This window comes from Medicago sativa, chromosome 6 (genome assembly GCF_051527215.1).
Source record: "Medicago sativa cultivar Bolivia chromosome 6, Bolivia_mono, whole genome shotgun sequence".
Classification (NCBI taxonomy): Eukaryota; Viridiplantae; Streptophyta; class Magnoliopsida; order Fabales; family Fabaceae; genus Medicago; species Medicago sativa.
The window spans coordinates 37,969,826-37,997,027 of NC_140754.1; the positions used below are offsets into that span (position 1 = coordinate 37,969,826).

A 27,202-nucleotide genomic window follows, 5' to 3' on the forward strand; every position below is an offset into this window, starting at 1 on the left:
TAGGGAAAGTAGCTTATATCACTTCATTAAAAATTAAATCAGTGATACATGTTGGACTTTCATGAAAGATGTGAAAGCTAGGAAATAATGTGGCTGACTTAGCTAACTCATAAGCAACCTCATTTGCTTGCCTCCTAATAAATTCAACATGAGTTTGGTAAAAATAAATTACAAAACTCGATACTATTATCTATAATGGATCAAAATTCAGTGCCTTTGTTAAAATAATTAGCTACTATTTTTGAATTTACCTCAAAATCAACATTTGTAAGCTAAATTTTATTGATCCACCGAATTGCATGATAAAGTACCAAAGCTTCTCCAATGTTAACTGGACACAATGGTGAAAATGACATGGTCTTTGAATGAACATGGCTACCTGCTGAATCGCGAATACACATGTCTATACCTACCTTATTACTGGAGGTAGAAAAAGAGGAATTAAAATTGCATTTGATTCTACCACTCCTTGATTTTCTCCATTTGGCATCACCATATATGTTGCCTGTATTCTGAGCATCATGAGTTTGAGGACCTGTGTTTGAAGGTGATTGAACTTGAACTGAAAGACCCTGCAATCAGTTAGCTTTCCTAGGAGATGCTCTGATCTTTCCAAAATTGTAACAATTGTCTCGGACACCTATTGCCTAAACTTTAAATTATGATATTCCCATATACTGCACATTATCGTAACAATATTCTCCACTTGACTTGCTGTCAACTTTTGCAATAGATTAAATATGATGTATGGTGCATTATCAAACTGATTCAGGGATGGTGCAATCAAATACCAAAACATTAGCTTCATTCCAAACATCTATGGTTGTCTTACAAAGAAAATATACGTGGTAGCTATCCTCATATGGATCATCACACGTAACACAAGCTGATGGACAATTGACTCCTTTGCTTATCAACCTTACTGATAAGTGCCAGAAAGTAGTATTTTAAATGTTTATTTACGGCACAGTTTTTACTTGTTTCAAAATTTATTTAGGGAAAAGCCGAGAGAAAAGTGATTATTGCCCTATTACGCTTTAGTCATCTTACTTTACCCATTTGTGCAGGAATTAAGTGTCAAGATATCAAGAAAGGACCAAAAAACAACAAAATTGAGCAACATGGCGAGCCAAAGGAGAGCCAATAGCGAGCCAATTGCGAGCCAACTCCAGAGAGCACCAAGCTCCCTCGCCACAGAGATGGCCATGGCGAACTATCTCTCCATGGAGAGACATAGGTGAGCCAAATGGCGAGCAGTTCTAGAAAGGTAGAAAAACAGGGCGACAGATTCTCGCCATGTAGATTAAAGTCCTGTTAGGCAAAAAAAGGCGGTTTCATCTGATCAGAGTGACGTGGCAGAAACCCATTGGCAAAGAAAGCTCAACTCGCCATGGCAAGCCAAATCTCGCCAAGCGAGAAGTCACTTTCCAACATATGTATAAAAGCCCATTTCCTTCATTTCAGATCTGATCTTCTTACAATTTTAGAGAGAGAATAAGGCGAAATTCTTTTGTTTTCATAGAGCAAGAGTGACTGAGTTGGATTCATCAAGATTCTTGGAGAAACAAGTTCTTAGCATGGATTTCCAACTTTCTTTCCACTTTTGTAATGTTCTCATGACAATGATGAGCTAAATCTCCTTAGTGTGGATTAGAGGTACTTGATTGAACATAAAATGTAATCTTTTGAACTTGTAATATAAGATTCTTGCAATTTACATGACATTGAAGTTATTCTTGCAATTCATTTCCTACCTTTGATTTAATTGTTATTGAAAAGTACTTTTGAATCTAAGTTTAGAATATTCATCTATCAAAACAATGATTCTAGACATAGGATCGATATTTTGATAATCACACAAAGTATCAGAACTTAAAGCGTTCAGATCGTTTATATAGATTGAGAAATCGTTGATTAAACGATAAGATCGAATATTGGATTGTTTGATAGTTTGGCAAATCAACGATTGAACAATACAATTGATCTCACAAGATTATTTGGACACGAATAATCTTGTCGAGCGGTACGTGATAATATCGCTAAAACGCTAGAGTCCATATATGTGATTATTAGGTTATGTTTGACGCTTAATCAAGGAACTCTAATCACAACACTTTTACGCCTTATTAATCTCAATTTTTACCTTCTTATTTTAGTTATCATAGTTTAAACAAACAACCAAATTACTCTTTAACTTAAAATGATGAATGATTTTGAACGGTCGGTGATATCGCACTAGTCCCTGAGGAGACGATATAAATACTTACTTTTGAGTGATAGAAAAAAACTACATCAAAATGGCGCCGTTGCCGGGGACTGGAGTTTAGATATCATAGACGTTGCGATTATTTTATCGTTTTAAGCAAATTTTGCACATATTCATTTCGTATATATATTATTCATTCATTATCCTTTGTGTTGCTAAACTTTTTGTTAAATCTTTGAAATCTTTTTTATGCGAGGTACAGTTCCTGCCGAGTAATTAGAATATTGTCCTGAGATTGAAAAGACGGCGCACAAGAACAACAGTAAGAAAAAGAAAGAGCAAGAACTAGCAAAGCAAAAGCAACATGAGGGAACCTCTACTTTTATTCCTTCATTACTTTCAATACCAGAAGAAGAAACAATGGCTGGCAACGGTCAAAATCCTTCGGAAGGTAATCAAAGTGCGATTCCATGTTGGACAAGTCCAACACGGTTAGCTTACCTTGGCAAAGAAAAGGAGAAACAGATAGAAATGAAGTTTGGAACCATTCAACCCATTACAACTCATCCTTTTGCCGAGCTAGATCATGAAGATCGTTATCAACATCTTTCAGTGTTTTATGCACTAGCTGGTACTCTTGATGCATCTGAAGCCAAGGAAGAAGTTGTATTTATAAGGTTGTTCTAACATTCACTCATTGGTAAGGCTCGGGAATGGTATCTTGGTCAAACATCACAAGTTATGACAGATTAGAACGCATTGGAGAAAGCATTCCAAGAAAGATTATTTCCGGAGCATAAACATATGGATACCAAAATTGCAATTGCCATGTTCGTTCAAGGTGCAGATGAATCATTATGTGAAGCATGGGAGCGATACAAGTCATTATTGAGAAAGTGTCCAAAGCACGGATTTGATGATACAACTCAAATCCATATGTTTTGTGGAGGAATACAACCAGAGCCAAAGCTTATTTTAGACGCAGCTGCACATGGTTCCTTGATGGCATTGAGTCCAAAGGACGCAATAGACATCATCAACAAGATGGCACTCAATGACCGAGCAGCAAAACACAACAGAAAAAGCCCTCAAAAGAAGTCTGAAATTCTTGAGCTAGGAACAAATGGTGCAATTCTTGCACAACTCGAAGAAATAAGAATTCAGATGAAAGAGATGCCAAAGTAAATCAAAGAACAAATTCAAAGAGAAACAAGACATCAATAAGTGAATTAATTATTTTTGTGAACTATGTTCTGGTGATCATCCAACGGGATATTATCCACCGCCAACTGAAGAAGAAGTGAATTTTATAGGTAACCAACAAAGGCCGGGAGAAACAATATCAAGGCAACTCTAATCAAGGGAGGTATCACGCCAACAATAATTATCAAAGAGGAAACAATGAAAATTTTACTCCTTATGGACAACCATGGAGGCCTACTGCAGGGCCATCCAATCAGCAGCCATATAACAATTTTCAACAATATCCACCCCAACAAGACCGTACTCAAAAGCTGGAGGATACTCTGAATCAATTCATGCAACTTACAATGGTCAATCAACAAAACAACAATGCGTCCATAAAGAATCTCAAGATGTAAATGGGACAACAAGCTCAACACTTGAGCCAAATATCTCAACAATTGGCCAATCAACAAGGAGGAGCCTTCACCGCAAACACACAAAACAACCCGAAGAATGAACAATGCAAAGTCGTGACAACAAGAAGCGGCAAAGTGACCGGGCAAGGTATCAGTGATAATTTGGAGGTGGAAAGGAGAGTAGTTGAAAATGAGCATGATGAAGGAAGTGAGAATGAAGGAGAGGGTGTAAATAATGATGAGGATGTAAATAATAGAGGCGTAGTTGAAAATGAACAAAAAAATAAAAAAAATGAAGAAAATGAAAACAAGAAGAAGGAAGTCGGGAAGAAAGTGTCGGATCACAATTTACCATATCCGAAGTCTCCATTAAAAAGGACTTGGAGAAGCACTTCAAGAGGTTTCTAGATATTTTCAAGAGGTTGGAAATCAACATACCATATGCGGAAGACCTTGAACAAATGGCAACATATGCCAAGTTCATGAAGAAGATTCTATCCAAGAAGCGTCGGTACAATGAAGAAGAAACCATTCAATTAGACGTAAATTGTAGCGCAATCATCCAAAGGCAGTTACCAAAGAAAGAGAAAGATCCCCGAAGAGTAACATTTCCGGTGGCCATTGGTAAAATCAATGTTGGTAAGGCACTTATTGATTTAGGCTCAAGTATCAACCTTATTCCTTATTCGGTTGTCAAGTGGGTTGGTGGCCTAGATATAAAGTTGACTAAAATGACCTTACAACTAGCCGACAAGTCCATAACCCGACCAATGGGGATAACCGAGGATGACTTGGTTAGAGTTGATAAATTTGTTTTCCCCGTGGACTTTGTGGTCATGGATATTGAAGAGGATGATGATGTGCCATTGATTCTTGGAAGAGCATTCATGTTAGCCACAAGAATGATGATTGATTATGATGATGGTTTGATGAAGGTGCAGCTTGATAATGAGGAAATCAATTTCAACCTCCATAATGCAATGAAGCACTCAAAAGACAAAGGAGCTTGCTTTAAGGTGGATGAAATGGAAGAAGTAATCATGGATACAAGAAGACAATTGCATAAACCAACTGCTCTTGAAAGAGTGCTTACCAACGCACTTAATGTTCTTAGTGCGGAGGAAGGAAAAGAGATCGAAGAATGCTTGAAAGAACTTGAAACCTTGAAAGAAATTCCTCCGAACAAAGTAAAATTAGAGGAGTTGAAAAATAAAGACAAGGTTGAAGAGCCAAAAGTTGAAATGAAGGTGTTGTCGTCACATTTGAAGTATGTGTTCCTTGAAGATGATGGCACAAAACCAGTAATCATTGGTAGCTCTTTGTCAAGCATTGAAGAGAAGAAATTGATTGAAGTCCTCAAAAACAACAAAGAAGCGATAGGTTGGAAATTGTCCGATCTTAAAGGCATAAGTCCTTCATATTGCATGCATAAGATTTTGATGGAGGACAACTTCAAATCGGTGGCCCAACCTCAACGCCGGTTGAATCCAACCATGAAAGAGGTACTCCGAAAGGAAGTGGTAAAGCTACTTGAGTCTGGCATGATTTATCTGATATCGGATAGTGCTTGGGTGAGCCCGGTATAAGTAGTTCCTAAAAAGGGAGGAATGACGATAATCAAGAATGAAAAGAATGAACTTATTCCGACAAGAACGGTTATCAGGTGGAGAATGTGTATTGACTATAGGAGGCTTAATCAAGAAACAAGAAAATATCACTTTCCATTTCCATTCATGGACCAAATGCTTGAGAGATTCTCCGGTCAACCATACTATTGCTTCCTTGATGGCTATCAGGTTACAATCAAATCACGGTCAATCCAGAGGACCATGAAAAGACGGCTTTTACATGTCCGTTTGGGATTTTTGCATATAGAAGAATGTCATTTGGTCTATGTAATGCGCCTGCAACATTTCAAAAATGTATGAAAAAAATATTCTTTGATTTGATTGAAAAGAGCATTGAAGTATTCATGGATGACTTCTCCGTGTTTGGAGCATCATATGATATTTTTTTGAAGAACTTGGACACCGTGCTGAAGCGGTGCAAAGAAACCAACTTGGTGCTCAATTGGGAGAAGTGCCAATTTATAGTGACCGAAGGCATTGTACTTGGTCACAAGATCTCTTCCCGAGGCATTGAAGTTGACAAGGCCAAGATTGATGTGATTGGAAAGCTCCAACAACCGGTGAATGTTAAAGGTGTCCGAAGCTTTCTTGGCCATGCTAGATTCTACTGGCGATTCATTAAAGACTTCTCAAAGATTGCCAAACCATTGAGCAACTTACTCAATAAAGATAAGTCTTTTATTTTTGATAATGAATGTTTAATTGCATTTGAAACTTTAAAAGAGAGGTGGACCTCCGCACCAATAATCACTGCTCCTAATTGGAATCTTGCTTTTGAATTGATGTGTGACGCAAGTGATTATGTTGTTGGTGACGTTTTAGGTCAATGTAAGAACAAAGTTTTTCATGCGATACACTATGCAAGTAAAATTTTGAATGAGGCTCAAATTAATTATGCTACCACAGAAAAAGAATTACTTGCAATTATGTATGCATTAGAAAAATTTCGTTCCTACCTCATAGGTTCAAAGATTATTGTGTATACTGAACAGGCAGCCATCAAATATTTAATAACCAAATCCGACTCCAGGCCGAGACTCATCCGGTGGATGCTACTTCTTCAAGAGTTTGATTTGGAGATTAAAGACAAAAAGGGCACTCAGAACCTTATGGCTGACCATCTTTCAAGGTTGGTGAACAATGAGGTAACGAGGAATGAACCGGAGGTTCTTGAAGAATTTCCTAATGAGAAGTTGGTTGCAATCCAAGAAAGACCATGGTTTGCCGATATGGCAAATTACAAAGCAACCGAGTTCATTCAGGAAGATTACATTTGGCAACAACGCAAAAAGTTCCTCCATGAATCCAACCACTATGTATGACATGAGCCGTACTTGTTTAAAATTGGAGCGGACAATCTTTTGCGTAGATGTGTTGATAAAGAAGAAGCAAAGAAGATATTGTGGCAATGTCACAATTCACCATATGGAGGTCACGTCAATGGAGAAAGAACGGCTTCTAAGGTGCTCCAATCCGGGTTTTTTTTGGCCCACACTCTTTAAAGATGCCTATACACATTGCAAATTTTGTGAAGAGTGCCAATGAACAGGAGGAATATCAAAGAGGAATGAAATGTCGCTTCAAAGTATTCTTGAAGTTGAAGTCTTTGATTGTTGGGGCATAGACTTTATTGGTCCCTTTACATCATCATACTCCAATGAATATATCTTGGTTGCCGTTGACTATGTCTCAAAGTGGGTGGAAGTCGTGGCATCGCCTAAAGCTGATAGCAAGGAGGTGGTAAAGTTTTTAAAGAAGAATATCTTCACCCGCTTTGGAACACTAAGAGTGTTGATAAGTGATGGAGGGTAACACTTTTGCAACACACAACTTACCATGGCCTTAGATCATTATGGAGTCAAGCACAAGGTGGCATCACCTTACCATCCTCAAAAAAATGGCCAAGCCGAGGTATCAAACCGTGAAGCTAAAAGAATCATAGAGAAAATAGTCTTGGCATCAAGGAAGGATTGGTCAACAAAGCTTGACGAAGCTTTGTGGGCATATAGGACGGCATACAAATCTCCTATAGGCCTCACTCCATTTCATATGGTGTACGGCAAATCGTGTCACTTACCGATGGAGCTTGAACACAAAGCATTTTGGGCGCTTAAATTCTTAATTTTGATCAAGAGAATGTCAGTTAAAGAAGAAAGCTTCAAATGCATGAACTTGAAGAGATGAGGAATCAAGCATATGAGTCCTCAAGGTTATACAAAGAGAAACTCAAGAAATACCATGAAAAGAGGATCGTGCAGAGAAACTTTAAGCCCGGACAATTGGTGTTGCTGTTCAATTCAAGGTTAAGACTTTTTCCTGGCAAATTGAAGTCTAAATGGTCCGAACCTTTCATGGTTAAAGATGTCAAACCATATGGAGCAGTGGAGCTTGAAGATCCAACTACAAATGCTAGCTGGATAGTGAATAGGAAGAGATTAAAGCACTACTTTTGTAGTGAGATTGATCGGCTTACATCGACAATTTCACTTGACAATCCGTGAACTCAAATGAAAAAGGCGTCGAGCTAACGACGAAAAACTAGCGCTTGTTGGGAGGCACCCCAATTTTGTAAGTACTTTTACTGTTTTTATGCATATTAGGATTATAAGTCACACTACCTACCAAAATTCCATAAATAGAAGCTATAATAGAAAATTCTGAACTGTCAAAAAAATTCGCCTGGCGCATAAAATCTCGCCATGGCGAGAATTACAGGTCCTTTGACCTGTGCTGATTACCAAATTACTCACCATGGCGGAGTATTCTCTCGCCGGGCGAGTAACTGCAAACTGGCCGTTACAGTTTCCCAAGCCACTAACTCCCATTCAATCCTTCATTTATTCCATCAACCACCCATTATCTGTCCCAAAACCGATTTTTTTTCACAAAGGTACTCTTGTCTCTCTTACCATTAACATTCCAATCTCTCTCACCAAAACAAACCCTACAATTCCAAATTTTCAAAGCAAGTCAAAATCAAGACAAACATCTCTGCACTTGCATTATCCTTACTTTATTTTGCTTTCCAACATCAAGAATCACAGTTTGAATTTCATATTTTGCTCCCTCTTTAATTTTAAATATGCATGTTCATTGTTTTGAGAGAAAATCTGTTAGATATCTATTGGTTTTGCACAACAGAAATAGAAGCAAGATTTATGAAATATTCTAAATAAGGAGATGAATATGAATCATAAAACACAAGCCACAACTTTTCAATCACTGTTTTTGAAAAATGACCCATTTTGTAAATTTTCAATAAAATGAGATTTAGTGATAAAATGGTAAGTTTATTGATTTATCTTTCTCTCTGTGCTAGTCAAGATGTGTAACAAGGATTAGGGTAGTACCATTTGTGAGATCTGTTGAAAATTGGTGATTTTAGAAATTCTGGGTTCACTCGCCATTGAGCTCGCCTTTGGCTCGTCATGGCGAGTGTTCATCATAAAACCCAGAAACTTGAATGTTAAGTCGCCATGGCGACAGTAAATCTCGCCTGGCGAGTTTCACAGGAACCAGAATTTTTTTTCCCTTTTAATCTGCTTTGAATATATTCCTTTCTAATCATTTTTCCTATGAATTGTATGGATTTCATGGCTGTATTTTTTCAGGCATGGCACCTAAGAATTAACCCAAGGCATCAACTTCCGCCAAAGGCAAAGGGAAGGTTTCCGAAGCTACACCAGCTCCAAGACCATATGATAAGCACAAGTCCTTTAGTGCTGAGCATCAAGACAGGTATCAGGAACTATGCCGTCGAAAGTTTTGGCATGACAAGCAGTTCCAGATCTCCGCTCAAGGGAAATAAGGCGGTCTTGCGGCAATCATTCAACAGAGAAAATGGGAGAAATTGGTAGTCCCACAGCCTCAAATCAACACTGAAATTGTGCGTGATTTCTATGCGAACGCCCAGCCTATAGAAGGAGAGGACTTCAACTTCAAAATAATGGTGCGGGGCAGGGTGATCAACTTTAATCGCCAAGACATCAATGACTACCTATGGAAGCCCTACAAACTCACACACCCTGATGAATTATTTCCGTTCCACCTTCAGCAAAACCAAGGAAACTAGAACCATAAAGTAATCCAAGAAACCATCCTGAAACCGGGAACGGGGTATGAGAAGAGCGTGACCGGGCGTGATCACGTAAAGAAATGTAACATGACCCCCATTGCTCAAACCATCTGCAAACTGATCATGTTTAACATTAAAGCCAAGAGTCACCTCTCCACATGTACCTTAGATGTCACACCCCTAATTTACTACATCCTATCTGATCAACCAGTTGACGTCGCTAGGATCATAGCTAGTGAGATTATGGAGGTTGCTTTGAGTACCAAAGACAAGATTCCTCTCTCCTTTCCCGGATTGATTATGGGATTAATCCTTAGCCTCCGAATCAAAATCCCTAGCCAAGTTCATGAAGATTTGAAGAACCCTATCACTGATGCGTTCATTGCCAGGCATAGTGACAAAGAGAAAAAGGGTAAGAAAGGCCCCAAAGCTGCCTCATCGCACCAACCTCAAGCTGCAACAACTAACAGTGACTTTTCACACATGGATCCATACCAACAGCAGTGTTTCACCTACACATGGGATTACTTGGATGCTAACAAGCGAGCTGTGACTTCATTGAATGACTCCTTGTACCGGATGCTGCTCCACTCTAGTTATCCCCAAGAAGCAGCCCATAAAGTTCCAACACCGGAAGCCTACCAGGCTTATTGTGCTTGGCCTGAGGACAAGCAATTTTCTTACGGTGGGGGTGGCTCCTCGTTTATGCAGGTTGATGAACAAGCTGATGTTGATCAGGGTGATGAGGACATAAACGGTTCGGACTGAGTGGAAAGTGCAAATTCAAGCGAGGGCACTCCGAGTGATGATGATCAGAACTGAAGAGGAGTAAATAAAATACTTGAAAGCACACCTGAAATGAGCGATACTTTAAGATGCTTTCAATCAATTCTTTATTTCTAGACTCATCTTTTAATGCTTTACTTTAACTACTCTTGAATTATTTGCTTTTGTATTGCGTTCAATTTGCTTTGTGTGACTTTAGTGTGTGATGTTTTAAACTAAGTATTGTGTTCGTATTGTTGGATGTTGTATTGTGATGTTGTTCAAGACAATGTGTTTAATTACGATGTGTTTGTATTGTTTAACAGTGTATTGTGTTGCTTAAATGATGTCAAGTACTTCAGTTTGAGTTTATTTTGAAAATTGTGGAAGTTTGTTTTGGTTTATTATTATTATTGCTTGTTTGAAAGAAAATGAAAAATGCTCAAGCGTCAAATTTCAAAGTGCTTGAAAGATAGCCAAAGATTGAGCAAAGTCTTAGATGAATGGTAATGATAGATAGTTGCGATAAAGCGCATAGCCAAGGTACAAGTTTCCGGTTTTTCTAGGTTTTTATTTGAATGTGAAACGAGTACTTTGCACAAATTTTATTTCATTTAGTTCTCCACAATAACATAATTATTTGTGCACAAATTTTATAACATTTAGTTCTCCTCAAATTGTTTGTACCATATGCAAGGAGACCGACATTCATTGCTTAACTCGGTCGTTTTATGTTAAATCCAATAATTGTTTTAAATTGCGTGAAAGCATGGAAATGGTCAAAGCGCATTTTTGTTAATGAGTGAAAACACTTGACCATATATAGCCTACACTGCGAGAAGAGCGAGTATTTGTTAACCCATCTGAGCCAAATGTATCAGAGTCCTCAATGATGAACTGTCAATTCATAAGCACATTGCTTAATGAAATTGCCCCAAAGTTTTCAAAATCCAGTTCATTATTGATGCACTATAGGACTCTGATATGTTTTTAATTGTTGAATCCTAAACCTTCATGTTTATTTTCCCTTGCCATAGAATAGGGGAACATTCAAACAGGGTTATGTTGGATTCAAGTTGGGGAGAAAAGGGAGGTTAGATTAGTTGTTAAGTGAATCAGTGTATTTTTATTTTTGATCAAGACAACATTGTTGTGTAAATACAAAAGGAAAAGAAAAAGAAAAATGTGTATATGAAAAAGAAAAGAAAAGACAAAAAGAGAAAAAGAAAGAAAAATCTAAAAATAAAATAAGTTGTCAAGATCGAAGTGTTTCGTGTTTAAACACCAAGAGTTTGATTAGAATTAAGGGAAATCTTGTAAATTTAATCTTTTGATTGTGAATAGAAGGAATGTTCCCTTATGCTTGGCCTTTTGAATTCAATTGTCCCACAAATGTCTTTTCTTTTGTAGCCAAGCCACGTTACAACCCTAACAGACCTTTTGATCCATGCTTTTATGCCTTTTGAAATGATATTTGGATGAACACATAACTTAATCAGGATGTTTGCTTGATTGTCGGATGTGTGTTTCATAACCCTCACTCATTGATTTCATTTTGTTTATCTACTTACAAAGGAGTGTGTTAGGTGTGGTTCGTGAATAAATGTGTTATTGGCTTGAACTGTGTGACATGAACTTTGTGTTTAGGACTCATTTCATATTTGCAGCGGATTTCCAAATTAGTCGAAAACTTCAGACTTGCCCACGCATTCACTTTGAATCATGCATCTAAACGAATTTTCGAAATCTTTTGACTTGTGTCTTGTACCTAAACTTGTCTGTTTTCAAATATTTTGTCTGAGGACAGTTTTTACTTGTTTCACAAGTTATTTTAAATGTTTATTTACGAATGTTTATTTACTTGAATCATGCATTTGAACGAATTTTCGAAATCTGAATTGTAGTATTTTAAATGTTTATTTACGACACAGTTTTTACTTGTTTCACAAGTTATTTAGGGAAAAGCCGAGAGAAAAGTGATTATTGACCTATTACTCTTTAGTCATCTTACTTTACCCATTTGTGCAGGAATTGAGTGTCAAGACACCAAGGAAGGACCAAAAAACAACAAAATTGAGCAAAGGCCAACTCGCCATGGCGAGCCAACTCCAGAGAGCACCAAGCTCCCTCGCCACAGAGATGGCCATGGCGAACTACCTCGCCATGGCGAGACAAAGGCGAGCCAAATGGCGTGCAGTTACAGAAAGGTGGAAAAACAGGGCAACAGAATCTCGCCATGGCGAGCAAAAATCCTGCCAGGCGAAAAAAGGCGGTTTCATCTGATCAGAGTGACGTGACAGAAACCCATTGGCAAAGAAAGCTCAACTCGCTATGGCGAGCCAAATCTCGCCAGGCGAGAAGTCACTTTTCAGCATATGTATACAAGCTCATTTCCCTCATTTCAGATTTGATCTTCTTACAATTTTAGAGAGAGAATAAGGCGAAATTCTTCCGTTTTCATATAGCAAGAGTGATTGAGTTGGATTCATCAAGATTCTTGGCGAAATCAAGTTCTTAGCATTGATTTCCAACTTTCCTTCCACTTTTGTAATGTTCTCATGACAATGATGAGCTAAATCTCCTTAGTTGGGATTAGAGGTACTTGATTGAACATAGAATGTAATCTCTTGATCTTGTAATATATGATTCTTGCAATTTACATGATATTGAAGTTATTCTTGCAATTCATTTCCTACCTTTGATTTAATTGTTATTGAAAAGTACTTTTGAATCTAAGTTTAGAATATTCATCTATCAAAACAATGATTCTAGACATAGGATCGGTGTTTTGATAATCACACAAAGTATCGAAACTTAAAGCTTTCTGATCGTTTATATAGATTGAGAAATCATCGATTAAACGATATGATCGACTATTGGATTGTTTGGTAGTTTGGGAAATCAACGATTGAACAATACAATTGATCTCACAAGATTATTTGGACACGAATAATCTTGTCGAGCGATACATGATCATATCGGTAAAACGCTAGAGTCCATATATGTGATTATCAGGTTATGTTTGATGCTTAATCAAGGAACTCTAATCCCAACGCTTTTACGCCTTATTACTCTCAACTTTTCCCTTCGTATTTTAGTTATCATAGTTTAAACAAACAACCAAATTACACTTTAACTTAAAATGATGAATGATGTTGAACGGTCCGTGATATCGAACTAGTCCCTGAGGAGACGATATAAATACTTACTTTTGATTGATTGAAAAAAAACTACATCACTTACCCTTGTATGGAAGCAGTCTCTATAGACTCTCCATACTAAATTCTTTACCCTTCGGGGCACTTTCAATCTCCATATACCACTCCAGTACCCCGGTTTCCACAAATGAGCATTATTAGAAATGTCTTCAATACAAACATGATAGGCAATTTTGACTGGATAATAACCATTCTACTTGGCCTTCCAAATCAAACTATCGGTATATACTTGCTCATATAAAGGAGTATTCAAAATAATTTGAGTTGTATCTGCTAGAAATAATTGCCGTATCAGCTGTTCGTTCCATACCTTGGTACTTTGATCAATCAAATGCCCCACGTAGTAAGATTAGAGGTCCATGGCACCAGGGCCAACAAGAGGAAAACTTGACCGTATCCCTAACCAAGGCTCGCCAATAATTGGTATATTAAATCCAGAACCAATTTTCCACCGCGCACCTTGCCTTACAACCACCTTAGTTGTATGGATGCTACGACAAACAAAGCTTAGCTACTAATCGGGTAATACCTGGGTTTTAAGATTCTTGAAACTAAACTATCAGAATCAGTGTGTAACTTCCAACCTTGTTTTCCAAGCATTGCAACACTAAAGGCTGCCAGATCTTTGAAACTCATACCTCCATGATTTTTGTGCACTGATAACTTTTGTCAGGATAACCAATGCAAGGCTTTGTTACTTGCACCACCATGTCCCCACCAGAATGCATTCATCATCTTTTCAATCCCGCCTAGAAGTGTATTTGGCGGTTTGAAAATACTCATAACATATGAATGAATAGCTTGAAGGACAGACTTGATCGTGACTTCCCTCTCTCCTTTAAATAAACACTTGTAGCTCCAACTGCTTATTCTTTTACACAACTTAACTACCACAGTAACTACAATTAATAAATATATTTTAATATATGATATTAATTTTACCTTTAAAATCAATCAAAATTATCATTTCCTTGAAAGCCAGCACAACCGAAAAACGACGATCAAAATGAGACCAAGAGAGTACTCCATCCGTCTCAAATTGTAAGCAAAAAATATCGAATCACACTTATTAAAAAAACTAATACATAAAAATTTGGGGTATAATTTTTTGTGTTTTCTTTGGAATAAGTTTTATTAGACGATGTAAAAATAATTTTCATTGACTATTGGTTATGGTAAAAATGGAAGAGAGGAACAATTTAATGTAATTTGCATTTAATTTCATGAGAATAAACAAATGTTTTTCTTGAAAAATATGGTTTTTTAAAAACACAAGATTAAATAGAATAAGAGTTTATCGTTTTTCTTACATTTTGGGACAAAGAAATTGATCTTTTTTCCGTTACATTTTTTAGAAGAAGGGAGTACAGAAGTAGCCAGTATCAAAATAGTAATGTCTCATTGACCTGTCAGAATGTATTTTATACACTACAAATTAAACTCTATCAGTTTGTGAATCCATACTCTTATCAAGAGGGGAAAAAATCGTCCACTGTTGATCTCATCTGCTAGTGGTTTGACTTTTGTAACAAATTTGGTGGAATTTTCGCGCTTAAATGACCCTTTTTGAATTTTAAGGGAATCGATGGGACAGCCGTTTACCTTTCTATTGTGTTATCTCTTCGACAGAGAGGAGAACGTTTATTATCATGGAATAGAGGATGAATTGGAGATTCACGTGGGCTTTGGTTGAATAACTTCAACTCCTTCAATTAATTTAAGCAAATTCAATTGCATGTCCTATCACATCAAAGGAGATTTTATCTTTCCCCCTCTTTTTCAAATCCCTTTTGTCTGCTTTTGTCTTATTTCTCTATAAATAGTCTTGGATTTCATTTTGTTTCTCACTACTCATCTCTTTCTTCTCTTTTTCTGATTTCCGATCTACTCTGGTACAATTTTTATTTTAACATGTCTTCTGCAAAGTTGAAAGGTGTTGGGTCTGATAGCAGCTTTGATTCGTTGTCTGATTTTGTTCCTTGAAGTGAGTCTTGGATATTCAGGCTTCGTGTTGTTCGTACTTCTTTTGTGGGAGGTTCCTGCTTTTCTTCATCCGGAACATATCAATTCTATTGAGATGGTGTTTGTTGATGAGAAGGTTTGTATTGCTCTTTGTTTGTCTTTTATTATTATTTGGTTGATTTGTTTCATGTTTATTGATTTTGTTTTGAAGCCCTTTTGCCTGTTCATATATGAAGGGTGTCCAGATTCACGCCATTGTCAGGAAGCAATTGTTGTACCTTTTCCAGAAGAAGTTGGTTGAAGGTCAGGTGTATAAGGTGTCCTATTTTTCAGTTGCTCCCAACAGCAATTCCTACAGGACAACCCCTCAGGCTTATAAGTTGTTTTTCCAAATGAAGATCAAAGTAAATGTGTGTGAGGGGCCTTTTCTGCCATTGTATGGGTTAAATCTGACCAAGATTGATGAGATTGTTAGGCAAACTATGGACAGCGATTTTCTAATTGGTGTGTATCCTCTTCTTTGATTCGTTTTTTTTATCTCCTTTCCTGACTTTCATTTTTTTGCATTTGGTATGACCTTTCTTTTTCCCCACTCATTGCGGTTGTTTAGATGTAATTGGATTGATGACTGGGATATCTGATGACAGGGAGTATATTAGAGATGGCAAAGTTACCAAGATGATTTTGCTTCAGATTACTGATCACAAGTTAGTTTTTATTGTGTTGTGTTAATTTTGAGGTACTGCTTGGACATCAATTTTTATAGTTTGGCCATTGGTTGATTGTTTGAGTTGATTTTCTTGCAAGTGGGAAATGTGAGATTGCTCTTTTTGGTGATTACGTTGATCATTCGAAACATCTTATTATGGCAAAGGCTGAGGAGGGTCTCCCTGTTTTGGTTATGCGGTTTGCCAAAGTGATGATTTTCAGAGGTATTGAAGTTGTCTGTTTATATACAGTTGTTTGTGGGTCGCCCTGTTTATTTACAGTTGACGAGGCTGCTGAGACTTCCTTCGGGAAGGCTGCCAAAAATGTTAAGGTTGTCAAGTTATGAGGACTGGTTTGTGCTTTAAGGTGTATTTCGTGTTTGTTTGATTACCTAATTGCATCTTGTGGAATTCCTTCATGTTAATTTCCTTATTTTAGATAGTTCTTTTGGGGTTTCTATATATTTGGTGGTTTGCATGCACTGATTGTTTGTTGGGGATATATGCACGTTGCCTCTCCCATCCTTTTCAACAGTATTGTTAACATATGACAATTGATTTGTCCTTTGCAATGATGATAGTTACTAAATTTAGGGGAAGTTTTTTTTTCAATTGATCAGTCTCATTACTGTTTTTAGTATTCAAGTTGAATTTTGAAACTGTTTGGCTTCTTACTTTTCACACAAACATGTTTTCTTAAAAAGGTCATTGATATCCAGTCTTCTCAATGGTTATACTTTTAACTATTTTCACTGTTACAATTCAATGTTCAAGACATTATGTTTATTTGTTCAATCTACCAAAAAATAATTTTTGTTTTTCTTGACGTGTCCAGTTTAAATTGTTTTTTTTAAGCAAAGGCAAAAATATATTAAATAAAAAAAAGGGAGATAGAGAGACTGGTAGTTATTTGTTTATATGGATCAATGTTTAATTTAATTTTTTAGATAAAATTTGCAAGTATTTTTGGTAGTAATTTTTCTTCAATTTAAAGGTGTTTAAACTCCTTTATTTTTCAGCTTTGATTTTTCTTAAAAAATTTAAGTATCAGCATGAGAATGATTTCACAAGATGTTGTCCATATTTCTACTTATTTTTATCCATTATTCTCCATTGATTTGATTTATCACCTTTCATTACAGTCTTTGTTACTGTCTATTGTATTTGTGGTCTATTCATTCATTGAAAGTTTCATTTCTTTTCATTTAATGTTGTCCTTGGTGTTGCTATTTGCATGTCTGTTATGTTCATGTATAACGTGTGAGTAAAGGTATAGATAAATATATTGGACTTATGTTATTTTGTGAATTTTGTGCATGTGCAGGTAAAACAAATGAATGAATAAAATGAATAAATACATGGATAACTATTTCTATCTATCAACCATGTGGGTTATTTGCTTTTGGTACTTGGCTTTGTTGACTTAGATAAATAAATATGTCAGGTATGTTAGTTCATTAATTAGTGTTGTTTGTATTCAACCAATTTAACCAGTGTCTTGGACTTTTTATCTAATGTATTTTGTTTTTTATGGGGTTTCTTATTTTACCAATACTTTTTCTAACTTTTTGTCAATTTTATCTCACCCATCCATTATTGTCTTTGGATCTATTTAAGTTTCAATTTTTGCATTCTTTTTTGTTCATCTTGCTTATAGCTAATCCAATCCTTAATAAGTAGTTTCTTGCATTTATTGACTGATAATGTCTTCATCCCTGGGAGAAAACACTCTTCATGATTCCAAATATTTAAAAGAAAGAAGTTCAATTGATTTACCAATTGTTTTGACCGACTCCCCTGATCATTTTGATAAAAGTGCACTTTCATCTCCACTCTTCTGTATTGTTTTTGAGATTTCTATATTTCTATTTATGTATTGTGGTTGTTTGGACTGGTGCTTATATTGGTATAGTTGTATCGTTGGTTTTTAATCAACCCACTGTTGTCTATTGAAGCTTGGCTTTTTGATTTTTCATGGCTTTTGATTTTACTTTGTAACGTTTATGTTTTTTTTTTTTGCTATACATTTACCCAAAAAATATTGAAAATGGACCTGAGCTTTGTTGGTGTGCTCTTTTGTTTGGAATTAGGAATGTTTTATTTGGTTATACTTGTGTTGTTGGTTTTACCATTGTTGGTGTTATCTTGGGCCATTACACGTTGTTTTGGTTGGAACAATGATTAAATCGATTTTAATGTTTTTAGTAGTTTGATCTAATAATAACATTATGATTTTATTTTCGTCATGAATAACTCCTCCTCTTTCTTAGGAAGTTTGTCTTTTTTTGATTGCCTTATTTGTCACTCCGTTGTTAGTACCTGCTTTGTTTCGTTTACTTTGTCGTTGAATTTTTTGGTGAGGTTTCGGTTCTAGGTGAAGAATATCATTGGGTTCTTTATGTAACCAAATTGATTGTAGATGGAAAGAAATGTGAAGTATTGGTGAGATTTTTTTTTGCTCTGTGTTTAATCAATTTGTTTTTTATACACTGCCATCTTTTTCTAAATGCTTATTGTTTTGTTGTTGCAACATGTCTTCAACGGTACCCTGGAGTAAATCTTTCGTCAAGTTCGAAGAAATTTTGGCTTGGAATTGTTCGGTACGTGCTGATGTAAGATATCTTGATGGCAAGTGTGAGGAGAAATGTTTAAGTTTAGCACCCTTTGTGTTTGAGTTGGAGCAGCTTGATTGTTGGTGATGTGTTAGTTTCTTATGTATTATAGCTACCACATCTTCATAATGTTCTGGTTGCTCTTTCTAGGATAGATGACCTGTTTTTGTGTATTTTTTATTTTTAATTCCCAATTGTTCGTGTAGTTCTAATTAAAAAAAATGTTGAGGTTGGTCTCATCCTTTGTTGGTAGAGATATTGTCTCATTGTAGAATTGTATTATAATATTTGGAATCTGCGTCTATTTCACAAATTTCGTCATTCCATCTTAATCGTGTATTTTTTGCATTAGTCGATACCAATATCTGAAATTACTTGAACCACGTTGTGTTGGCAAGTATAATCATCTGGTTGAGTTTATTTTTTAATACGTGCATTACGAACGTTGAGGTATGATTGTCGATGCACCCATGTTATAATTGTAAATCAAAGATTACATTACCCGTGCGTCCGCACGGGATACATACTAGTACCATACATTTTCGGAACTGATCGAATTTATTGTTACAGAAAATGTCAAATTAAATAGCCTTGAAATTTGTGTGGTTTTGTTGAAATTAAAAGCAAAATATCTTTATTTTTTATTTAAAAAAAGGGAAATGTTAACTTGTGCCATTGAGGCATAAGTTAAGGAATCAAATGTAGAAACTTTTTTTTTAAAAGTTGTGCATTCAATGCTTTGAAAGTTTCAAAAGTTATCATTTAAATATAAAATTTATTTGTTAATTCTATTTTAAGCTCCTTAACTTGTGCTCTATGGGCACAAGTTAACAAATATCTAAGGTATTCATTCACCTACAGAATATGTAAGGTCGTTTATTAATTAAAATTGATAGAATACGTTGATTATAACATAAATTCCATGCATAGGTAAAATTGAAAAAAAAATGAATCTATCAACAAATTCACCAACATTTAAGTCAATAGCATAATATATATATATATATATATGGAAGGCTAGAAACAATTGTGTCTTCAAAAATGCGGTAATTGATCCTTAGAGGATACTTGAAAAAGTGAAGCTGGATTCATTTTTATGGTTATCTTCAAATATTGTTCCTATTTCTTTTGTTTTTCATGATTGGTGGAGACACCCCATCCTTTGTATGGGTGCCATGTAATTTGGTTTTGTTCATTTGTTACTTTTGGTGGATGCACCTTTGGTAGGTGTCGCTGTGTTGTAACAGACATTGGATGATTAATCACTTTTAGCACACCTTGTGCGGGGTGAATCTCCTAGCTTTTGAGCAATATATTTCATTTTAATTTGTTCAAATATATATATATATATATATATATATATAATAAAATAAAATTAATTAGAATATTTTTTTTGAAGAGCTAAAATGATATATATCCACAATAACAGAGATGCCTCTTAAGCACAAAGCGTACTAAAGAGGTCTCTCAAAGTACACAGAGTCTGTCATATAGATACAAAAATAAGCACTAGCCGATACCCAAACAAAACAATGGGTCCGATCGCCACTGCTGGCAACCATACACAAAAGAAGCATTATTAGCCCTCAACCACCAGTAAGAATGAAATTTTACATTTTCCGTAAGCTCCGTGATGGAAGTATAAATATTATTAAAAATTATATTATTACGTTCTTTCCATATGAGCCAAACACAAAGAAGCCACAGTAACTGAAGGAATGATCGATGAGTCCTCGAGCCACCTAAATAGTTGGTAAATTGAGTAAAATGAGTGCTGATGCTGTGATGATCAACACCTGAAAATCCAAATAGTCGGACTTGCTGCCATTGTGAGCCGAAAATATCACAAATAATAAACAAATGTTGAGCGCTTTTGACATGACCGTGTCCCACCACACAAAAAATATCATCAGCATCTAATATAGTACGATTTAGAACGTTGATTTTTGTTGGCAACCTGTCATGAAGCAACCGCCAAGCTAAGATAGAAATCTTTAAGGGGACCTGGGGATGGCAAATAAGAGTCTCTGAATCCTCCATCAAAGAGGAAGCCTGAGTACGTTGTGAGCAACTGATATCCTGAGCGCACCGAATAACCCCCCACAATGTCGGGGTGTCACTGCCAATGATCTGAAACATTAGACTGCAAAGAAACATTAGCAAGTAAGATCCTACACTTGCTAGATCATCACCCCCTGTTGTTAGATTTTAAGCTTGATTCTCTGAGTTTTGCTTCAAGTTTTAAGTTCTTGAAGATGTGGACCCTCCATGATGGTTGCAAGGACATCATCTCTGAATCATGGAATGAAACAGTTAATGGCAGTCCTATGTTTGTTCTAAGTTCAAAGCTCAAATCCCTAAAGTATAAGTTAAAAGTGTGGAACAAAGAGGTTTTTGGAAATATACACAACACTGTCAAAGAAGTTGAGAAAGAGTTATCTGATATTCAGGCCCAAATCAATCAAAATGGACACAATGATCAACTCATGATGCAAGAAAAACGCATTCAGCTGAAGCTTGATGAAACCCTACACAAACAAGAGATTTTCTGGCAGGAGAAAGCAAGAACTAGATGGCACTTGAATGGTGACAGAAACACTGGCTATTTTCACAGACTTACTAAGATTAAAAACAAAACTAAAATGATCTCTTCAATTAGAATTGAAGATGACTTGATCAGTGACCCTCATATTATTTCAGAACATATAGTTAATTATTATAAAACTTTGTTTTCTTCTTCTAACACTATTTTGCAGGATCAACTTCTTATTGAGGATCTTATTCCAAAGATAATTGATGACACCACTAATAACTTGCTTATTATGATCCCTTCTCTAGAAGAGGTCAGGAAAGCGGTCTTTGATCTCAATAGTGATGGTGCTCCAGGGCCAGATGGATTTGGTGCCTCATTCTTTCAAAACTATTGGGACATCATTCACAAGGATGTCTATGATGGAGTGATTGAATTTTTTCATACAAGCTGGCTTCCACCAGGATTCAACTCTAATACTCTTGTTCTTATTCCTAAAATCTCCAATGCAGACATGATTGAACAGTACAGACCTATATCCCTTGCTAACTTCAAGTTCAAGATTCTTTCTAAAGTGCTTGCATATAGGTTAGCAGTGATCCTCCCTTCCATAATTTCCAAAGAGCAAAGGGGTTTTGTTAAAGGTAGAAATATCAAAGATTGTATAGCATTGACTTCAAAAGCTATCAATGTTCTTGATAGGAAATCTTTTGGAGGTAATTTAGCCTTGAAGATTGATGTCTCTAAAGCATTTGACACTCTAAGCTGGGATTTCTTGCTCATGGTTCTTCATCAATTTGGATTTCATGATATATTCATTAAGTGGATAAGTTCCATTCTTCACTCAGCAAAAATGTCTATTTCTATTAATGGTGCGCATCATGGTTATTTCACTTGTGGGAGAGGGGTCAGACAAGGGGACCCATTATCTCCTCTCTTATTTTGCATTGCTGAGGAAGTCCTTAGCAGAGGTATCTCAAATTTGGTTGAGGAAGGTAAAGTTGAACAAATTGCTGCTTCAAGAACTCAAAGTGTCCCATCTCATTATTTTTATGCTGACGATCTAATGGTGTTTTGCAAAGAAAAATTTTCTTGTTTACAACATCTGAAGGATTTGTTTGAGAGATATGCTAACTGTTCAGGTCAGATCATTAATGTTAGCAAATCATCAATACATGCAGGTGGTGTTTCTCCCTCCAGACTAAATCACATGATGCAGTTGCTTGGTTTCTCATTAGGAACTCTTCCATTCACTTACCTTGGTGCTCCAATTTTTAAAGGTAAGCCTAAAAGAATTTATCTTCAACCTATCGTTGATAAGGTTAAAATTAAGTTAGCCACTTGGAAAGCTTCTTTGTTATCTATGGCTGGTAGGGTTCAAGTGGTCAAGTCTGTCATCCAAAGTATGTTGTTACACACCATGAGTATCTATTCTTGGCCAACAAGTCTTCTAAGGGAAATGGAAGTTTGGATAAAAAACTTTATCTGGAGTGGTGACATAAATAAAAGAAAGATGGTGACAGTAGCTTGGAAGAAAGTGTGTGTTGATACTGCGGAAGGAGGTTTGGGATTGAGATCTCTGATTTGTCTAAATCAAGCTACTAATTTGAAGCTTTGTTGGGAGTTAAATCACTCTGAAGAGCAATGGGCAAGCATCTTAAGAAGCAGAGTTGTTAGAGATAATAATTGCATCCATTATCATATCTTTTCTTCAATTTGGAGTGGGGTGAAAAGTGAATTTAACAAAGTCAAAGAGAACACATGCTGGAATATTGGAGATGGAAGGAGAATTAACTTCTGGATGGACAATTGGGGCGAGGAACCTTTAGTTCATTCTTTGCAGCTTCTTCCTTCACAAATACTTCATTATCCTAAAATGTTGTGTGAATATGTCAATAATCATCAATGGTCTTTCCCTGCGGATTTGATCAGGGAGTATCCCATTTTGAGGGATCTTGCAGCTCAAGTTACTTTACCTACACAAAGCAACATTGACAAACTTGCTTGGAAACATGTTGGAAATGGTATTCTCACTTTAAAAGAGGCCTATAACTTTAAGAAGCATCATTTTCCTAAGGTCTCTTGGGCTAAGTTTATTTGGTCCAGTGACATTCCCCCTTCAAAATCCTTGCTGGTTTGGAGGTTAATGTTAAAAAAACTTCCAACTGATGATAATCTTCAAACCAGAGGTTGTCTCCTTTCCTCCATCTGCTCTCTTTGTTATAAGAATGCAGAAACTTCTATTCATCTTTTCCTAGAGTGTCCGTATGCAACACAATTATGGAATTGGCTTGCATCCGCTGTCAACAAAAGCTGCAACTTCCAGACAGTAGAAGAAATTTGGTCCATTTGCAATGGTGCCTGGAACCCTCAGTGTAAGCTTGTTATTACGGCTTCCTTGATTAATATTTTAAATGCAATTTGGTTTGCTAGAAACCAATTGCGTTTTTCAAACAAAAAAATCCACTGGAAAAGCTCTTTATCTTCTGTTATTTCGGGCACTAGTTTATCTGGAAATTTGACTAGAGCAGTGGCATCAGCAAGCATCTCTAATTTCATTATCTTAAAAAAGTTCAATGTTAATATTCACCCTCCCAATGCTCCTAAGATAATTGAAGTTATTTGGAAGCCTCCCAACCTCAGTGGGTTAAATGTAACACCGATGGTTCTGCAACTGCTCACACTTCCGCCTATGGAGGAATTTTCAGAGATCATGATTCCAATATGCTCCTTTGCTTCGCTGAGCACACTGGGTTAAAGAATGCTTTCCACGCTGAATTGTTGGGTGCAATGAGAGCCATTGAGTTAGCAAATCAATTTAATTGGAACAATCTGTGGCTTGAAAGTGATTCTGCTTTAGTGATCAATGCCATTGAGAATAATGCTATGGTGCCTTGGAGTTTAAAGAACAGATGGGATAATTGTATGCAGACTACAAGATCTATGAATTTTTTGGCTACTCATGTTTATAGAGAGGGAAATACTTGTGTTGACGCCCTAGCTAATGCAGGTCTTTCCATTAATCATCTCATGATTTGGATGCAAATTCCTGATTGCATTAGAGAGTTTTATGGTAAAAAAAAATTAGGGTTTCCTAATTTTAGGTTTGTAAATTTTTAAGGAGGTATTGGTGCATGTCCCCCTCCTTCTTTGTTTTGCTTCTCTTTGAGTAATATATTTTGAAGGTGAGAAAAACACAAGAAGGGGGGGTTGAATTGTGTTTTGAAAAATTCTTCTTTTCTCCTAAACAACTGAATACACTGATCAGAAGCTAAGTGAGACAGCTTCTGAAGTGATGATCAGAATCTAAATGCAGCGGAAAAAACAGAGAGAGAGAAGAAGAGGAACGACACAAAGCAATTATACTGGTTCCTTCCACAATCCGGAAGTAGTCCAGTCCCCCTTGCACTTCCAAGGAGATTTCACTAAGAGTAATATCTGATTACAATTGCTCAAGCACACAAGCAAGAGGCTTCCTTTGCTCAAGCACACAAGCAAGAGACTTCCTAACTAAACAAAATTACACAGAAAATTGTTTAAGGTTGAACACTTGATATACAATCAGAGGTGCTCACAATACAAATCAGATACAGACTCAATGGACTTAAGAATTTCTAAGATATGACTATAAGACAAAGAAATTCTAAGTGAATGCAGAACAATTTCAGCAGAGGTTTGGTACTTGTAAAAATGTTATGAGTCTTTCGTTCAGCGTTCATGCATTACCAAATCTCTAGGTCTTCACTCCTTTATATAGAGGTGTGAAAGAGACGTTGTGAAATTGCCAGCACACCAAAGAGTCGTTGTTGAAGCTTGATCTTTAACCAATGATCTTTTGCCTGATTTGGTTGTTGTCTTATGAAGAACAAATTTGAAATCCATTCCTTATCCAAAGGAACATCTATGCAGGCGTAACCGTATTCTGGAGCTGTTTTCTTGTCTTGTAGCGTGGACACAAAACAGAGTAGTGGAGAACGTGGTTGTACAATTCGTACAAAGTACAATGTCAACGCTTTCGTCCAAATTGCAAGCACAAGCCTTCAAACACCTTTGAAATGACCGTTGCAAAATTCCACTAATCCTTTGTTTGTGTTTTCGAATCCAATAGACAGCTTTTGCATTGATAATTCTTCAATTCTTGAATCTTTTGCAAATCCAGTTGAGATTCAGCTTCTGGTGAAATAGCTTCTGATGAGGCAGCTTCTGATGATGCAGCTTCTGATGATATGACTTCTGCAGCTTCTGATGATGCAGCTTCTGATGATATGACTTCTGGACTTCTTGTCTTCAGGAGCACTATCCTTACTTCAGAAGCGACTTAACTTCAGGAGCGCTTTTTCTCTTCAGTAACAAGTTGCCTTCAGGAGCGTCCAAGCTTCAAATTTTTGTTGTTTCCTTTGCTCTTTATTTGCTCATTCAGAACCAATAATGATGTAACTTTATAATTATGGTCCTGTACACTTGAACAAATATTAGCTAGTCCAATTTACAATTTTTAATACCTTGTTATCATCAAAACTCTTTAAGGTTCATTGTTAAACACATTTTGTTCCAACAATCTCCCCCTTTTTGATGATGACAAACAAAAGTATTTAAAATTGATCAATTGTTGTTAATCTAATTAACAAGTTGACTTTGGGGTTCTGAGGTTTGTAAGCTCAGAGTCTGAGGTTTGTAAGCTCAAACTCCCCCTGAGTCTGATAGTCTTTAAGGTGAGGTTTGTAAGCTCCCCCTAAGTTCTATCCAGGTTAATTAAATTCATTTTTCGCACAAAAAAAAATTATCAGAGCTTTAAAAAAAATGAATCATTGAAAGAATTAACTTATAGATAAGAAGAATGGTTCAATTAATTTTACTTGAATTTTGATACTTCTTCGTTCGTTCATAGCTTATACCAATAAGGTAAAAAAATGATAGAAGTTTTTCAAAAAATTTCAAATGCCATTAATGGGGCTCAGAGCCTTTAAATACTTGTCACATATACTCCCCCTTTTGTCATTATCAAAAAAAGATAAAAAAAACATAAAAGACAAAAAGATTTGAGAAAAACTCAAACAAGAGAGAGTATACAAGAAATTAATTAAATAAAACAGACCAAAATATATGAACATGAATATCCAATTATCAGAAGCAGCTAAGCAGTCAGAAGCAGTAAGCATTCAGAAGCATAAAAATAAAACAAGATGGTTTCAGAAGCAAGGACTAAGAATTTGAAAACAAACAACAAACAAAAATAACACAAAGGTGTGCAACTAAGGGTTGGTTTGTTGTTGTTTCTTCATCTCCTCCATTTCTTCAATTTTCTTTTGCAACAGTTCTTCAAGCTGTTGTTGCCTCTGGAGAAGAGCTTGTTCCCTTTCTCTAGCTTCTTGCTGCTGCTGTGCCATCTGTTTCTTCAGAAGCTTACACAACCTTGCTTCTCTGGTTAAGTAATCCGTTTCTAAGAAGAAAGGCTGGTTTTCCAGGAGCAGTGTAGAACTTCTTACTCTGAGACTCTGATTCAAATGCTCCATTAGCCTTCTGACTGAAGCCTGCTTGACTCTGATGCATTTAGCCTTGATATCTTCAATAAGCTCAGCTGCCCGGTTCTGAAGAGATGCCCAGGAGTCTTCATATGCACTTGTGAGATCAATTGTCCTTCTTTGATCCACCAGATTATGCAATTGACTAAGGATTGTCAGAAGCTCAGAATTAATATATCCAGATTCCAGGATGTTTGTGGGTGGTTGTTCAAGGGTTTCAAGATCAGAATCACTGATTTCCAAATCTTGAACAGGGTTAGGAACTGGAATGGTAAAGTGTGTTTGTATGTTTGAAGATGAAGGCTGGTCAGAAGCAATGTGTGTGGTAGAGGTTGAGGCTTGAACATTGACTTGAGAGATGTCAACATCCATAGGA

General features: G+C 36.3%; 4 protein-coding genes across 4 annotated transcripts; all 4 read left to right on the forward strand.

The window, feature by feature from the left end:
• The first annotated feature begins 3,807 nt into the window (after positions 1-3,807).
• LOC146914967 (uncharacterized) lies at positions 3,808-6,757 on the forward strand. The gene is made up of 3 exons (XM_085721186.1): positions 3,808-4,053; positions 4,185-5,378; positions 5,849-6,757. Exons 1-3 carry the CDS (start codon positions 3,808-3,810, stop codon positions 6,755-6,757), a joined length of 2,349 nt encoding a protein of 782 aa, XP_085577312.1.
• Positions 6,758-7,271: 514 nt separating this feature from the next.
• On the forward strand, positions 7,272-7,619 carry LOC146914968 (uncharacterized). Its single transcript, XM_085721187.1, has one exon. The coding sequence runs from the start codon at positions 7,272-7,274 to the stop codon at positions 7,617-7,619; it is 348 nt and encodes a 115-aa protein (XP_085577313.1).
• LOC146914969 (uncharacterized) lies at positions 7,616-7,936 on the forward strand. Its single transcript, XM_085721188.1, has one exon. The coding sequence runs from the start codon at positions 7,616-7,618 to the stop codon at positions 7,934-7,936; it is 321 nt and encodes a 106-aa protein (XP_085577314.1).
• A 7,074-nt stretch (positions 7,937-15,010) lies between these two features.
• On the forward strand, positions 15,011-19,103 carry LOC146914970 (uncharacterized). The gene is made up of 3 exons (XM_085716244.1): positions 15,011-15,591; positions 15,692-15,959; positions 16,103-19,103. The coding sequence occupies exons 1-3, from the start codon at positions 15,571-15,573 to the stop codon at positions 16,135-16,137; spliced, it is 324 nt and encodes a 107-aa protein (XP_085572370.1). The 5' UTR covers positions 15,011-15,570; the 3' UTR covers positions 16,138-19,103.
• The last annotated feature ends 8,099 nt before the right edge of the window (positions 19,104-27,202 follow it).